At 38.3% G+C, this 17,603-nt stretch overlaps 1 protein-coding gene across 1 annotated transcript in view; it reads right to left on the bottom strand.

Moving 5' to 3' along the window:
* Nucleotides 1-7,642: 7,642 nt before the first annotated feature.
* LOC122093125 (myb family transcription factor PHL7-like) overlaps nt 7,643-17,603 on the bottom strand; it is a 41,107-nt gene continuing 31,146 nt past the window's right edge. Inside the window, exon 7 of the mRNA XM_042663374.1 lies at nt 7,643-8,549. Within this exon, the coding sequence (XP_042519308.1) occupies nt 7,971-8,549 (579 nt within the window). The 3' untranslated portion in view covers nt 7,643-7,970. The remainder of the gene's footprint in view (nt 8,550-17,603) is intronic.

Raw genomic sequence — 17,603 nt, 5'->3', positions numbered from 1 at the left:
TAAGGAAACAATACCTTAGGTCCACACATAGTAATATATATTTCATACTATTAAAGTGTGCTAATAAAATCCAATATCTCCATAGAGATCACTTACGATTATTGGATCCTTTCTGCTTACTCCATTTGTAGTCAACACCACTAAACCGATTTTAGAAACAAATCTTAAACTATGCTATCCCACCTAATTGAAAATCTTACAATCTCTCACTTGGGCAGCATATGTCACAAGTTTTAGATTTTAAAAATTTATTTAAAACGACTCTCCGGTTTAGATAAATTGAATGTGGTCACAAATAAAACAGTGTTGAATGAAGTGTACTTTAAACCAAACACCTTGGTCCGAATGAGAATTACAAACACTCAACCGTATTGATTATCACATTTAAAACAATATGGGATCAAACATGTCAAAGTGCTCATAACCTCACCGACTTGGGCTAAACAGTATGAAAGTGTGGTATGGAAATAATATGCAATAATAATCATCATGCCTATTTCCAAATTGGTCTAGGCTCGGAAACCAAAAAAGCCTTATGAGACAGATACTGAAGGTCTCATTAATTACAAGCGTTTTCCAAACGCTCAAGCTTCAATCGAAGAAGCTCATTGAGACAGGGTCTAAATGTCCCAAAACACTCTCACTATACCTCAATCAATCGAGGCTTTACTAGTGACTGGATGTGCATGTATTGACTGAAACCTCAGATACCGAATGAGATAAATACACCACATATATAGCCTCTCTTTCATGTAGGAGGCAAATAAACAAGTGTATACACATAAATAAATGGTCATAATAAAGATGCATGTATATTCTTGAGAACAATAATAATGCATTACAAATACAAAATAAAATTGAAAATCAGATAGATCTGATTATATGAGCAAAACTCCCATTAATAAAATACATCAAAAGAACTAACAAGTCTCTTATCAGTGACATGCTCTTGGAAAACTTTTGGAATCAAACTCTTAAGTATTTGACAAGTAATTATTTTATCTGTAATAATGTAGTTCTATGGAAATTTATGATTCATGAGCTTACTCCCACTGATCTTTAGATGGATCTATTCGATTCTTTTCATTTTCATAAAGAACCTTAGCTTGAACATAATTAACAACCACTGGCTTAGGAGGCTCATCAATTCAAGATTAAAATCTATTATCATAATAGCCAGAGAAATATTAAAGGATTAGTTTCATTCCTTAAAATTGGAACCATTCAAAATTTTACAAAAAATAGCTGGAAAGTCAAAGCTAACAAATATAATCATACATATTTACCAAAATATACAATATACAAGAACAGAAGGCATATCAAACTTCCCAACAATATAATTAAACATGACTAATTGGGCTATTAATCAGATTTATCCTAGTGTTGTTTTCAATAACTGTAAGAAAACATAAACTGGGGAAAGATTCGACGTCATCGGTGTCATACTTGTGGTGGCAAGATTGCCCAACACATAGTGGAATCTTTCACATATACGGTGAGACGTTCGAAACAATACTACTCTGAAGATTTTGTCACCTGTGGTGGCAAGACAAGAACCTCCAAAGCTATGAATCCCAAAACATCACCCTCACACTATCAAGCGAAATTGACCAAATAAAGACTCACCTGTGGTGACAAAAGCACATCGTTCGTCATATGGCCTCATTGATTGCAAACCATCCCGAAGAGTCAATAATAATTTCACAATCTCAGTAACTAACCCACTAAGTTGAAGCGTAATCACTGAAATTATAAAAACCTATAGACTAGGATTGCTACTAAATGCCTCTGGGTTTAGATTTTGGGTGCAAACAACAAGATGAGTTATTTTAGTATTTAATTAATAAAATATTCAACATAAGCCCACAAAAGCAACCCATTATAAACCCTAATAGTCAATATGGTAACACCATAATTTAACAGTTATCAAAGTGAGTACATTCTTAGTCTAACAGTTTTGTACTTCCAGCCATTACCATAAATAAATAAAAAATCTAAATATAACATTTTCTATAATAACAACATGTTAAATATAAAAGTTCATAACATTTATTCATGATAACAAAAAACACATGAAATATGTTACTTTATTCATAATTCATTAGATATATGAAGTTGTATACAAGTATGAACTTTCAGCCTAAATGACTTTAATATCTAATACAAATATTAGCCCATAAACTTTAAGTCAATCACAATAAAGTCTCTTAATTTCTGTATGTTAACAGTTCATTAGTTGATGGGGCACATGAACCAAATAATTCACTAGATCAAAACAACAATAAATCATTAACAAATAAAAATAATATGGGCTTAGATACATATTACGTGTAAACAACTTCATAGGCTTTATACCAATAAGCTACTAAAAAAAAACTTCAATGGGCTCATTTAAATCATTCAAGTACGATATATCTATTTTATTTCGATGAATTTTTAATAAAATTACACATTATCACAAGTTTACATAGGGCATATCAATTCAAAGAAATATTACTTAAACAATGCACTTGTGATATTTTCAATCATAATGTGGTGTCAAAACTCATAATTATGTGTCTCGTGACTAAACCTGATGCCAAGAATGATAAATATAACATCAAAATACCCCAGATTGACTTAAAATTCATGAAACGACAAGTGTAGTATGCATAATAAAACATTTATAATGCATCTATTACCCTCAATAGGATAATAATTTATTTTTCCACTAATATAAGAGAGTAGGACTATATGGCCTAATAAAAGTACCATTTATAGGAGTCAACATCAGTTCATATTAGAACTAAATCTAACTGTTGGCTTGAATAAATCGGTCCAAAATAGTCAACAGTATAAACAAATTTCAAAAGTCATTTCAATAAATCAAAATTAATCAATTGCTGATCCTATTTGCATAAACTATTTATGGTCTATACAATTATTAGACTCCAAAACTAGATTTCATTGAAACTATGATGAAAATAATTATTAAACCATCAACATGTATAAGCAACGTAGGATGATCTTGAATCATAACATCTCAAATGTGAATATATGTATCATCATTCATATTAATCTTTAAGATGTCAACTCTACCCACAAAGAATTTTCACTAAAGTCATTTAAATAGACCACACCAATAACAAAGTTCAACTTGGTGAGATTTACGTGCATTCATTGTAATGATTATATCACTCAAGAGTTATAACTGAAACTGCATCCTTATCCTTTGTAACAAGAATACACTGGTCCTCTCATTTTCTTGTATTAACTGTGAAAAGAATAATAACTTTTGAGATCCCCTCACCTTTGGGATCAGAAATATTAGGTTACTGTCATTTTCTTTAACTTTGGTGATATCATCTTTAAGCAAATGTCACCTACTATGCTACCCTAGGAAAAAACCATGGAAAAATAAGATACATCACTTTGGTGGAATTCACCTCACTCTTTCATGGTTCCCTAGAAATGCGTTATGCAGTTAATCATGTGTGGAAACTTACACCCAGTTTAATTCTAGTATATTTATTCATCATAGGGTGTTCCAAATATGACATGCAAGCATAAAACATAGGAATCCATTAAAAATGATACGGACTCAAGCCTTTTAAGTCTGAAACTCTTAAAATAACCCATATTCAGGAAGTTTAACGAAAACCCACTTAACACAAGAAATGAATTTTAACGTAAGTCCATCACTTGTTTTAACAAAGTCCATTATATTAGAAACTAGAACTAGTTCACACTTAAATCAGACCATAATGGTTTAATCTCGAACCAAAACAAAAAATGATTAAACCAGTCAATGTCAGAGTCAACGTTCAACTAGGCCGAATCTCCAAGTCAACCATCTGAACCATAAGTCAAACAAACCAATAATAGAATGGGACCAAACTTAACAGTCAATGCTTAATTCAAATTATTGATCGGGTTAAAGGGTTGTTCAAGAATTGACCTCTAGATGGTCACTCTTTAGTCAAGGTTGACCCATCGAAGTCATGCTTGATTTAGCCTAATCCATTTTTTACATCAATTCGCAACATAAGATTATTTTTATATAAATCTCACATGCAAAACTCATACAACACTTATCGTGCATAGCAATAGAACTATAGAAGGATAAGTATGCAATAAACATAAAAATATTCAACTGGTTCATCCTCATATCAAACTACCAAAGCTACCCGACTGCATAAAATCTGTATTATAGATTGGATTACTTAACATATTTGTACAACACCACAGAGGCAATTTTGATCAATAAGTAATCATGCAGTTAATCAAACCTATTAACTATTTCTTGTCATCATAGTTATATAATGCACAACATTGGTTCAATAAAATCTATTACTTTAGTTTACACAACCCATTAGTTCTTAATTTACTCTATGCCCAAAAACAGAACCAGTCGAAGCTACTTTACATTCACATTAATTCTAAAGCACAAGATCGATCACAATTGGTCATGTGACCTTATCACATATACACAAATTTATTATTTTTAGTTATTAAATTCTGAAATCCTTTGGCCCATAGATTTATCTTATAATTGCATAAATAATAAAAGAAAAAAATCAAGGTAATAAATGCATGGGCTATGCATAATAAGGTCAATCATGGATTGGCCACAATCACACACACACACACGCACGCGCGCGCACACACACACACACACACACACACATATATATATATATATATACCCTTACTAATAAAGGGCAAAGGGGGCTTAGTTAAGAGAAAGCAAACAAATATCACCTTCGCAAAGGACCTATATTAGAACTCATTTTTATTTTGGATTTTTTTTTTTTCATAGAACATTCCTTTCATCATAGGTGAGGCAAAGCGCGTTCTTTTAAGGAAGCATCTCGTTCCATCCTTTTTTTTTTTAATTAACCCCCCTTTACCTAGAAGTGCTTGCAGTAATTCTGGTTTTATACTACTTAGAATGGCTCTCTCATATTGAGAAATTATATATATATATTTATATATATATATTTGATGCAACTTACAGCTGTATCCAAAACAAATGAATACTTTAACCACACCTTTTTGTGCTTTCTTAGAGGAAATAACAAAAGCTAAATAAAACTTCATAAAAAAAAAAAAAAATTGAATCATTACGGGTTCTGACAACATATTGTAACGTTGCAGCCTCCGGTGGCTTTCAAAACCCAAGGCCGATAGCTCCAAATAAACTGGGGTGCCAAGGTCTGCTACCATTGATCAAGATCTTGAAGATCTCGAAAAGGAAAAATCAACCATCACCCAAAAGGATAGAGGAAAAGTTGCGGCTTCAGGGTTTTAATTTCATATTCAAACCACCATAATGATGGTTAAACGAAGCACCACTGGCCCCAAAACTCATAGTGAAGCACGGAAAAATAATGGTGAACTAAACCCCTTTATTAAATCACGGGAAAACATAACATTGGCCAAAAACTTTCTAGATCTTGGTGCTCATCCCCGATCATAGAGGCCAAATAAAATGGAATCGAAAAACGCCCAAAACCCCTTCTGTGATCTGTAGGTATTTAATTACCTTTTTTTTTTAATTGAAAACGCCACTGATTGTGACCAAAGAAGGTCCTACCAACCAATGTAACCTAGGCACAGGAAGATTAGACACCAACATTTGATCATGGTGCATAGTCGACTCCCAATAGGGATCAAAAGTCAAAACATTTAAGATGTGTTTAATCGGTTAATTATTCAGACACTAAATTAGAAGAAAATTGCAGCCCATCGTCTCCATGAACCGCTCTGATACCATTGATAGAAAATATAATTGTAATACATCACATGGAGATCAGATAAACATGCAACAACGAATACATAGTCAGGTTTTAGGCATACCTGAATCCATGGCCGAAGAATTACAACTCCTCAATGTCTTCTTGTATGCTCCTTGTACAACACGATCAATGTTGGTCTAGTCTACCCTCTTCCCCTTTTGCTCTAGGTCATTAGCCTCACCTAATGGGTCAGTGATAACTATATATAGGGGTGAGGGTAGGGACCAACCCTGCAAAGAAATTAGGGTTTCCTCCCCATTAAGGAAAGAATACCTTAGGTCCACACATAGTAATATATATTTCATACCATTAAGGTGTGCTAATAAAATCCAATATTTTTATAGAGATCACTTACTATTATTGGATCATTTTTCCTTACTCCATCTATAATCAACACCACTAAATCGATTTTAGAAACAAATCTTGGATTATGTTAGCCCACCTAATTGAAAATCTTACCGTAGATGTAACCGTTGCTTTTTGAACTTTATCCAACTGCTACATGACCCTTAAAATTATCTATAGTTTTATTGATCATAAGCCAAATTTACAACTGAGGAGGTCCTTCCTATACACCCAAACTCCATCAAAATTACATGCATCATGAAGTTTTTTATCTTTGATGACAATCATTAAGTTAAGTGGCTTTTGAGACATCTGTTCAGGTGTCATCAGTGGCTGTCACAGCTAAAACAGAAATGTTAATTCCTGCCAACAGGAACTGAATCGACATACATCATGCCACTACGAATCTAGAAAAAAATAAAATATAAAAGAAACCAGTAGCGGTAAAGTAGCATATTCTAAATCAAACCCCACCAATTCCCCTCTCATACTCCTTTCACACACACAAACCCTAAACGGCCAAATTTGACTCAATGTCGACGACCGACCCTTTGTTTTATAGTTTTGGTTTTGGGCACACCGCACAAGTAAAAAAAAATTTAGATTTTGCGTTCAGTCTTAAGGTTACCAATTAGCCCAATAATAACTAATTTGAAACTTTCAATCATTTCTACTTTTATTAAATTTCCAATGTGGACTAAATGAGCGCATTTTCGTAGTCCTAGGACTCCTAGTCCTTTCTCTTCTCATGAAGCATAAGGTTTACCTTTTCCGAAAATTTGGTCAGTTTTCACCTATTAGCTCACCACTAGGTCCTGCTCTTGGGCCAAATGGTCACGTCAGCTCGACCTAAACCCATCAGACGGTTTTCACACCCCTAACCAAGCGAAAAAAAATGATATCATCATCGTTCCAGCTTTTAAATAAAGAAGAAGTGGTATTATCAAATTTTAAAGCTTAATTCAATTTAATATTTCCCAATATATTAGCATACATCCCTATGTACACTGGTCTCTGGTACTCGGTAACACTACAATTGTTTTTGTTTTATAGTCCTGAATTTTCAGAGCTCTGTTTTGGGCTGAGATTTAATACAAGCAAGACTAAGAGACTTCGTAGTTCACTTGTCTACAAAATCATAAGCACCAACCCAGCTTCCATGTAATGGGTATTTACACAACCCAGGAAGTTCATCATATAAGTAGTTAAGTACTACGCTGAGGCCTGTGCATGGCCCCAGGGGAAGGGTGTTCCACGCCCGAACCTGTCAGTTGTCGATGGACTGCTTGAGCTACCTCTGCTGCCAGAACGGATCACTACTTACTGGCCGGAGGATGGCCTAGCAATGGCCTCCTCAGGGGACCTTCCCCGGGTGCCAAACTGTTGACTCATAACTCGTACAGACAAGGGACAGCGCACCACAGATACAATTTGAAATCCAATCTCACCGTTCGATGGCTTGGCGAGACAACTTGCCACTTAATAATGCATAACAGCATGTACGAGAACAAGACATGGAGTAAAAGAATGAGGTAAAGAACAAGCCTCTGAAAAAAATATAAAATAACAGTACAAATCCCAGATCCAACTCCTAATTCTTCTACCAGAAAGTTAATACTCCTCGGAAACTAAAAAATCTACAATACAGAAAAGAGAAATAGAAAAAGCTTTGAAGTGCATACACCATTCATACACAAGTATAATATATCATTGCCTGAAACATGCAAACCACTCTTCATTGCCTAGGATGTCACTGAAGGATCAAACTACATTGCATGGGGAGCTACAGGTAACGAGCCTACGCCAACCTCCAACTCTGGTTATAGTATGCAACCCTATCTTTTGTTATTAACATGCCGGACCCTCGTCCACTCGCTGTTTCTTTGCTAACTTCTCATCATCTGGAGTCTCAGCTGGGGATCCAACAAGACAATCAGTGGTATCCAAAACAGATGTTTCATGGGAAGATGAGAAAGATTCAACCACAGAATCAGTGTGTGTCATGGCAGCATTCTCCTTGATGGGAGACCCAGCAGCTGGAACGGTAGTTGATGGTTCAGTCTTGTCTGAGTTTGGGTCAGCTGAGACAGGGTCAGGTGCACATTCCTTCGCAACCTCATCTTGGAAGGAAGACTTGAACGAAGATGGGGCTGATTGTTCAGTTGGGACGGATTTGTGGGAGTTGTCATCTGAGCCAGGAGCAGGAGAGCATTCATTGGCAATCTTATCCTGGGAGGGGGACCCAGATGTTGAAGTGGGGACTGATGGTTCAGTCTTGACAGATTCCGGGTGGTTGCCAACAGTGACGGGGACGGGGGTCTCTGAAACAGATACCTCAGTTAAATCAGCACTAGGCTGCTGATGCTCTTCAGTGACCTTCTGGAGTTTGCCTTGGTCTGCTTCCCCAATCTGTGACTGCCTCTGGACCTGTTGTACTTCGGATTACAAAATATTCTGAAGGTCAGCCGTATTCTCCAGATGCAAAAGAGACCAAATTACAAAGAGACTATTTTTTTCTTTGGGAGTTTTCCTTTTGGGGGGAGGGGAGGGGGCTGGGGGAAAGAAGCCAATCAACCCACGACCACTGTCCCCAAGAAGTTTACAAGCACCTAACCCTTCTGCAGTATTGAACGATATAAACTAATCAAAAAAAAAAAATTTTTTTTGTTCGATATTATTGCATTTACACAATATGTCAATTTCTCACAGTAGCATTTTTGCAATAACATTGCCATGCACTTTGAAGTTTACGCTCAATATCTAATTATATCAATTTTCAGCAGATTTTTTTGGGGCATCTCCTGTCTATGTGCTTAACAATGCATTTACAATCATCTCAATAAGCAACCAAGGTATGGCGAATACATAGAAGAGTTTTATGTTAATGGCATTTACAATCATTCAAAATCATTCCTCTGGCACAGTGGGTATATCCACCATGTGGTAGTTGGCAATCAATTTTTGTTCATGTCATTTTCTACTTATTTGTTGAGCTCTCAGCCCAATTTAATTTCACAGCAAGGTTAAAGAATTGGTTGAAGAATCAATTTTTTGACAAGGTTCCGTTGAAAATACAAGCTATATAGAGTCCGAAAGTCTGATACATTATGGTCAATATGGGTCATAAGATTTGACATCTAGCCAATCCAGAGGATATCTGATCTATCCAATAATAAGAAGGGCAAAACCACCCTCCATGTGGCAGAAACAGCCAGATTTTTAATGAGGGAAAATTTCTCACTCCCTTATACCATATATATATACACTCAAATTGCGCCCCTCAAAATTTCTTTTCTGATTCCCCCAAAGAAGTAAACTTTCATCCCTCTTCCTCCCCTGCTAATTATAAATCTCTAGATTGCCCCTGTTCCCCTTCCCTTTGACAGCCCCCTCCGATTACAGCCCACTACCACACCTCTCTGGCATCTCCCCACCCACCAACCCAGGCAGCACCCCCTCTGCATAACTCCCAACGATTGCAGCTGCCATGGAAAGCAAGAAAAAGCACATTGGTTACAGCACAGTAATCCCAATCCCCATTCTCTCTTGTGCCCGTGCTGTCTTCCAAAGTGGCTTTTTCCTCAAATCCCTTTTACCTTCTCTACAAGACTTCTGCCCATTTCTTCCCTGCCTCTAGTTGATGAGATCAATAAACAGAGCTCTATGGTGAAGGCAAAAGCCCTGAGGTCGCTGCATCAGGTGGCCAGAAAAACTAGAATTTTGAAGTGGGTCTCACAAGCTAGGAAGCTTTCTTTTAGCCACTTCTCCATTATTGAAAGCAATTTCAATTGAGAGTTGGGAACCATTATTCTCTTTGAATTTTTCCTTCCAACTCAAGTGGGTTGGAGGGAAAATCTGATTACGGATGCACTAGAAGTGTATGCCCTCTAAGTGATGCTCTAAAATTCAAAGAAAAATCTTAAACAAAGGAAACCTGCTACCTTTACCCATTATATGTGGCGTCTATTACTTCTAATGAACAACTCTGCATTCAGACAAGGGACCAAACATCAGGGGACCAACAAAAGTTTTAATGGAATCCAGACACCTTTTTAATTTCCTTGTGCCCTTCTACTTCACATTTAGATATGGTTTATTGCCACTTGCTGCATTTTGTATTGTATGTCTAAGAAGGTAGGAAAACCATAGTTTTGTCGGCAATGGGAAGGGAGATTGAGAGAGAATGATATAATGAGGAGTTCAAATCATATTATGTTGCTCTTTGATTCATAGAGTCTATGACATCTCTTCCATTTCCTTCTCTAGTTCTCTATTTTTTTCCTGTTCGTTTTCCCGTCGCTAGATTATAACAAATCGGTATTTTAATGAAGGCTGCATGAAAGATTGCACACTTGGGTTCAACAAAATTTGTGTGAAGATTTGAATGATTTTGCAAATAATGTATCTTCTTGATCATGAGCAGTTTGATGATTTGAAAGCCATGCAAGTGTGCATGAGAGAGAGAGAGAGAGAGAGAGAGAGAGAGAGCTGCAATCACTGTCCTTTTGCTCGCTTTACATGGCAGGTCTAATGGTTGACAAGGTCATTTGCAGTTGCGCAGAAGCGGTGGGGGTTGCAAAGGGGAACCCCAAGGGGGTAGCCGAGTTGGCAAGGGACCTTCACCTCAGGAAGCGTGTAGTTCTGAGTTCAACTCCTCTTACCTCCTTGGGGCCACTCACACGGGGGTGTTTAGTGCTCTTCACTGCTTTCAGTGAAAATTGAATGGTTCTCATTCAGCCTCAGTATGACCCGGTCCATGCGGTTGTGGGGTCAGTATGGACCCACGGGACTAGTCAGGCCGAAGGCCTGAATACCCATTGTTAGCATAAGAAAAAAAAAGGGGGTTGCAGAGGTCACAACAGAGGGGAACCAGGAGTGAGAGGTGGTGGGGGGGTTGGAGGATGGGGGAGATGCCGGAGAGAGGTGGTGCGAGGGGAGGGGGATAGGGGTAATTTAGGAATTTAAAAGTAATAAGGGAGAAAGAGAGATCTAAGTTACTTTTTTAAGGTAATCAGGGAAAAAAAATCTAGGGAGTCTGAGAAAATATAGGGTAAGTACCAAGGGAGTGAGAGAATTTCCCTTTTAAAAAAAATAATAGTAATAATAAGGCAGTGAAATTATCTCTTTGAATGATAGTATAGGAAATATCAATCGGTTTTGACATTAGATTTGGTTGGAGCGTTAACTTAAGGCAGTGAACCCCCATTACTGAGAAGTTGCATGATGAGGAAAACATTTCGTGTCACCAAGTTTCATTACTTCTTCGGTTCTTCCTCACTGAACAAGATCAAGATTAGGATTGATTGTAAAGCTCCTTTGTCCTCATCAGATCCATCAAAGGTGTAGACATCAATTTCAAAGTTCCTATGGGCTCTGACGAGACTTATATATCTTATGGGGTTGGGGCTAGGAGATGAATTATGAATATTAAAGAGAAGTATTTGGATTTTTGTCCTTTTGGGGGGTGGGGGGGGGTTGTGTGGAGTGAATAAATAATTCATTACCAAAAAATGGAAAAACAGGGACTCTCCAAAGAAAAGCGGAAACGATATAATACAGAAAAAAGAAAACCAATGAAGCCTTTAAAGAGGCTCAAGCAACCCATAATAGTTTCAATCGACAAGAGGTTTGCCTTGGAAAAAATCATAAGGTCATCAACAAAGGCCAAATGAGAGATTCTGATAGATTTACATTTGGCAAAGGGAAGATGAGACGCTGGTCCATTTTTGGATTGGAGACTTCTACAACGAATTTGAGGGCTCAAGAGAAGATGTAGGGGGAAAAAGGGAAGCCTTGGCGAATAACAACTGAGGGGGCTAAGTAGCTAGCAGGACTAACCATTGATAATAATGGAGAAGTGTACTAAGGAAATGCAGTGATGGATCCAATTTATGAAGGGGCAAACTCATCTCAAACAAGATGTTAGAAATGAAGTCCCACCTTAAGGAGTCAAAGACTTTATGAATGTCAATCTTCAAAAGGATAGTAGGGGCAAGGATTAAAGTATCGGTATCGGTCATCGTATCGGTCAACCAAAATTAAGATACGTATCAGAAGGTATCGTATCGCATTGGAGATACGCTAAGATACGCATATAAATGAATAGGAAACATTTTTTTATACATTTTTGGATAAAAAATTTGTTAAAAAAGCTATTGATAATATGTATAATGCATAAACATAAATTGAGGGTATCGCACTAAGAATTCAAGGTTTGTAGTTGTCCCATAAATGTAAAATCCTTGTTCCCAACCTTGATTTCCACTTTAGTAAGAGAAATATGGCTGGTAGCAACATTGGAACAAAAACCCCTCAAAAAATCGTGTTTTTTTTTGAAAAATGACCCAACTTGGCCATTATATGATTTTAGCGCACTGTATCGGTATGTATCATACCGTATCGGTATGTATCGACCGATACATCCCGATACACACCGATACGTACCGAAACGTACAATTCACTCAATTTTATTTTTTCCATAGAGTATCGGTACGTATCGTAGAGTATCGTATCGGTGGTGTACCAGTGTGTATCGATACGAAAGGGTTTTAAAAATTCTATATATCGTGTCGATAAGGGCCGATATGGATACGTATCGGCAAGTGCCGATACAGAACGATACGTACCGATACTTAAAACCCTATGATGCCGATACGGCTGCCCTTACTTGGTTGGACTAGCATGACCTGCTTTGGAAGCCAAGAGCCAAGAAGTACCGGTCCAGCCCAAGGTTTTGGTCCAACAAGGGTTGAAAATAAAATTAGTAGTTTACTTAGTATTTTATTTCATGCTTTTATTTTCCAGACTTGAACGTAGGAGTATGATTTATTTCCTTGCTTTGGCTTCCTTTTTATAGTTGTTTCCTAGTTTAGGCTAGTTTCCATTTCAGTTAAGTTTCTAATTTCATGTTCCTATTTTCCTATATATTGGCTGTAATCGATTGAAGATTTGAAGAGTGATTTGATTATTGAATGAAGATGTTGAGTTTGTGCACCAGTGAAGTGTGTGATTCCCCTCCTTCCCCTTCCTACTCTGATTTTTCCTTTCTTCCCTAAAGGTTCTCCATCAACTTGGTATCAGAGCCGAAGGATCTCCATCCCCTTTCTTCCTTTCATCTCTCTTTTCTCCATTCCCATTCTCTGTTCTGTTCCTACAGAGACTGAGAACCAAAAAAAAAATCGATTCTGTCCTACAGAATCGACCCCTTTGTTTTCACCGCCCCTCCCCCTCTTCCTTCTAACTTCCGTGGTCTAGTCCCTTTTCTAGGGTCCGACAGCAGCAAAAAAAAAAAAAGAAGTCGACGAAGAAGAAGGAAAGTCGAGAAGAGAGAGAGATAGAAGCCAGAAGAAGAACAGAAGAAAGAATACAGAAGAAGAACAGAAGAAAAGGAGCAGAGAAGAAAAGAAGAAGAAGTAGAAGAGAAGAGACGAGAAGAGAGAAGCTGAAAATAAAAAAAGAGAGAAGACGAGAAGAAGACGGAACAGAATCATAAGATGAAGCAAGGAGAGGTAGAACCGTACCTGGTTTCTGGTTCGAAACCCTTCCTTGATCGACGACCTTCTGTTGCATCTCATCTCCAAGTCGATCTCCCTAGAACTCCATCACAGTTCACGCCTCCTCCAAAAGTTCCGTTGCTGCTTCGATCGTCTATCGCCATAGAAACCTGCTGATAACCATCGTTGTTGGTTTCATCTCCAAGGAGAGAGCACCATTGGAGGTTTACGGTGAAACCCTCAACCCACAATTTCCATTTTATTCCTTTTTTTTCCTTATTATTTGTCTATTTCCTAGAATACCCCTCCCTTTCTCCATTATTCCCATTTTTGTCCCATATTTTTTATTTCCAATTAAACCCCTGCCCCACACGTGACGTGACACACCCTTTTGTGGTTTAATTTGAACTTCCAAAAAAAAAAAATTTACCATTTTACCAGAAAAAAAGTTATTTACTATTTTGCCCCTGCCCTTTAAGCCTCTAGTTATTTACTATTCTACCATATATTCTTGAGTGTTATTTTGTTAATCATCACCATGATAGCCAATAATGAAGTTGTTCAACAGCTAAATTCTTATAAAGGAGAAACTGATACAAAATTTAATGCTCTCACTAACATGGTCACGTCCCTAAAAACAATGGTAGAATCAATGCAAGTTTCCATGGGATCCATGCAAGTTTCTATTGATCGTTTGGTGGCAGCGGATAAAGGAAAGAGTCACATTCACTCTAGGGATTCTTCCAACACCACTCCACAGGATCCGTCAGTAACACCACCACCACCACCTCCACCACCATATGGCACTGGTAGACATGATGATGGAGCAGAAAGAACAGCAAAATTGGATGTCCTTGATTTTTATGGAGACAATAATCCAAAATTGTACCTTGACTGGATTCGCAGTTTAGATACATTCTTCAGATAGTACGGGTTGACTGAGGCTCGAAAGATCCTATTTGCATAAGCCAAACTAAAAGGCACGGCCTGAGTCTGGTGGATCAAGCAACAACAACAGAACCGAACCCGAGGCATTGGTTTGGTCACTACTTGGGCTGAAATGTATGAAATCATGAATCGGCGATTTTTGCCTTCTGATTACAAGCAACGCATGCATCTCAGGTTTGCACAGTTGAAACAAGAGAATTTGACCGTTGAAAAGTATGTTGCTAGATTTTATTATTTGGCCACTCGTTCTGACTTTGAGTGGGATGAAGAAGTATTAGTGGCTCAATTTCGCAATGGTTTGCAACCTCAACTTAGTGCTACCCTTGCATCTAGTCGACTACCTACCATGGAAGACGCCGTACAGGTAGCATATCAGGTTGAGGAAAGTCTGAAACGCCCATACAACCGGAGAAATTTTGCAGATACTTTTTCTCGAGGTACTAGTTCCGTTTTGCAATAGTCTCCTACTCAAGAGAGGTCATCTAGCAAACCATAGGCTAGTGCTACATCTATGGCCTCTTCACGACCTAGTCGGCCGTATTCTCCACCTCGACATGTTTCTGAAATGTCATCTTCACGGCCTACTCGCCCATACTAAACCCCTCGGCGTGGTTCAGATAAACCTTCTGATTCTTCAAAATTTACAGTTCGGTGCTACTCATGCCATGGATTTGGACATATCAGTGCTCAATGTCCCAGCCGTTTGGTTGCTTTTATTGATAAGGATTCTCCCATACCATATATTCCCGAAGAGCAACTTGGTTCTAACACAGTTGATTTAAGAGAAGAGCGTGCAACAGGTGAAGTCAATGACACTCTCAGTGACGAAGACCAACATCCTTTTTATGTCATTCATCATGTGTTGACCACTCAAAAGGCCACTGACAATGAAGATTGGCGCTGCAGTAGTATTTTTCAGACTCGTGTGAAGTGCAATGACCAGTTGCTAACCTTGGTCATTGATGGAGGCAGTTGCACTAATGTTGTCTCTGAAGACGCTGTTCGTAAGCTGGGATTGAATACAGAACCACATCCTAATCCTTACAAGGTTGCTTGGGTGAATAACACTAATCTCAAAATCACAGATAAGTGCTTGGTCACATATTCTATTGGTGGATTTAAGGATACAGTCCAATGTGATGTCCTCCCACTGAAGGTGTGCCATATGCTTCTTGGTCGACCTTGGTTGTTTGATAAGAAAGTACAGCATTGTGGCTATGCCAATACCTATGCCTTCAAGCATGCCAACAAGACTATGAAGTTTCATCCTGCCAAAGATCTCCCTGAAATTAAGCTCAAGAAGATGGTGGGATCGTTCTTCATTCAGCGTATTCCTTCAGACGGTCTCCTCGGTCCTTTCCCTAACTCGACGGAGTCAAGTTCTTTTCAGAGGAGGAGAGTTGATGCAGATACGGCTGCCCTTACTTGGTTGGACCAGCATGACCGGCTTTGGAAGCCAAGAGCCAAGAACCGGTCCAGCCCAGGGTTTTGGTCCAACAAGGGTTGGAAATAAAATTAGTTGTTTACTTAGTATTTTATTTCATGCTTTTATTTTCCAGACTTGAACGTAGGAGTAGGATTTATTTCCTTGCTGTGGCTTCCTTTTTATAGTTGTTTCCTAGTTTAGGCTAGTTTCCATTTCAGTTAAGTTTCTAATTTCATGTTCCTATTTTCCTATATATTGGCTATAATCGATTGAAGATTTGAAGAGTGATTTGATTATTGAATGAAGAGTTGTGCACCAGTGAAGTGTGTGATTCCCCTCCTTCCCCTTCCTACTCTGATTTTCCCTTTCTTCCCTAAAGGTTCTCCATCACCCAAAGTAGGGGGTGGTTCTGTCTATCTTTTTTTCGGTTGAATGTGGTTCTGTATCAAATTATCTAAAAATTTAATTACATAGAAGGAACACAACGGAGATACTTCTTCCAGGGATGGAAGTAGATTGATTATCACTCACAAGAGAATCAACCACCAAATTGAGCCTGTTGGCAAGGACTTTAGCAATTAATTTGTAGATCAAATAGCAAAAAGGCCTGAAATCACTGATAAAGGAAGAACCTTGTTTCTTTGGAAAAAAAAAAATGTTGAGCCAATCTCTTCTTCAGTGGGGATCATAGTTTTTAAGGCGCTCGTAAGGCGACGCCTTACCAGCGCCTAGGCGCTGGTGCGGTCCAATAGGGGTAAGGCAATCAGCCGACTCAGGGGTAGTGTAAAAGGCGGCCGCCTTTTACACTAAGTCGCTGAAAGGCGTCGAAGGCGACGCCTTACAGCGCCTTGATGTGCAAGGCGGTCGCCTTATGTGCTGGCTATTTAAAAATTTAAAATTAAAATTGTTTTTCTAAAGATTCCAAATTACATATTATTATTGGGACGTGTATAAAATCTGATGCACATGTGATGCATTGGATCAAAAATCATATAAAAACTAAAAACCCTTACCATAAAAAAAAAGAAAAAAAGAAAACCTAATCAAAAGTTCAAAACCGTGTGCCTCTCTCATTCTCTCTCTCTCTCTCATTCTCTCTGAGTCATTTGCCTCCAAAACTCAAAACCCCAAGCCCCAACGTCCGACGAGGCGACGATCATCCTCCGGCGACTTCTCTTCTCCTCCGACAGACTTCGACGACATCCGGCGACAACCGGCGGCATCTCCATCTTCTTCGACAGCCTTCGAAGCCTTCGGCGAGCCTTAGACAGACTTCGACAGCCATCGGCGGCATCTCCTTCTCCTTCGACGGCCTTCGACAACCTTCGGCGAGCCTTCGATAGCCTTCGGTGACATCCGGCGAGCCTTCGACAGCCTTCGGTGACATCCAGCGAGCCTTCGACAGCCTTCGGTGACATCTCCTTCGCCGGCAGCATCTCCTTCGACAAACTTCACTTCGACAACACTTTGTAAGTTAATTTTTTTTTTTCTCTCTTTTCTTCTTTCTTCTCCCTGCTTGTTCCTTCTGCGTATGATTTTTTTTTTCTTTCTGTGACTGTGTTGGCTGCTGTTGTAACTTTGTAAGTGAAATGTTTTTTTTTTTTTTTTTTTTTT

This window comes from Macadamia integrifolia, chromosome 11, assembly GCF_013358625.1.
Source record: "Macadamia integrifolia cultivar HAES 741 chromosome 11, SCU_Mint_v3, whole genome shotgun sequence".
Classification (NCBI taxonomy): Eukaryota; Viridiplantae; Streptophyta; class Magnoliopsida; order Proteales; family Proteaceae; genus Macadamia; species Macadamia integrifolia.
This window is presented reverse-complemented; position numbering and strand designations above follow the sequence as displayed.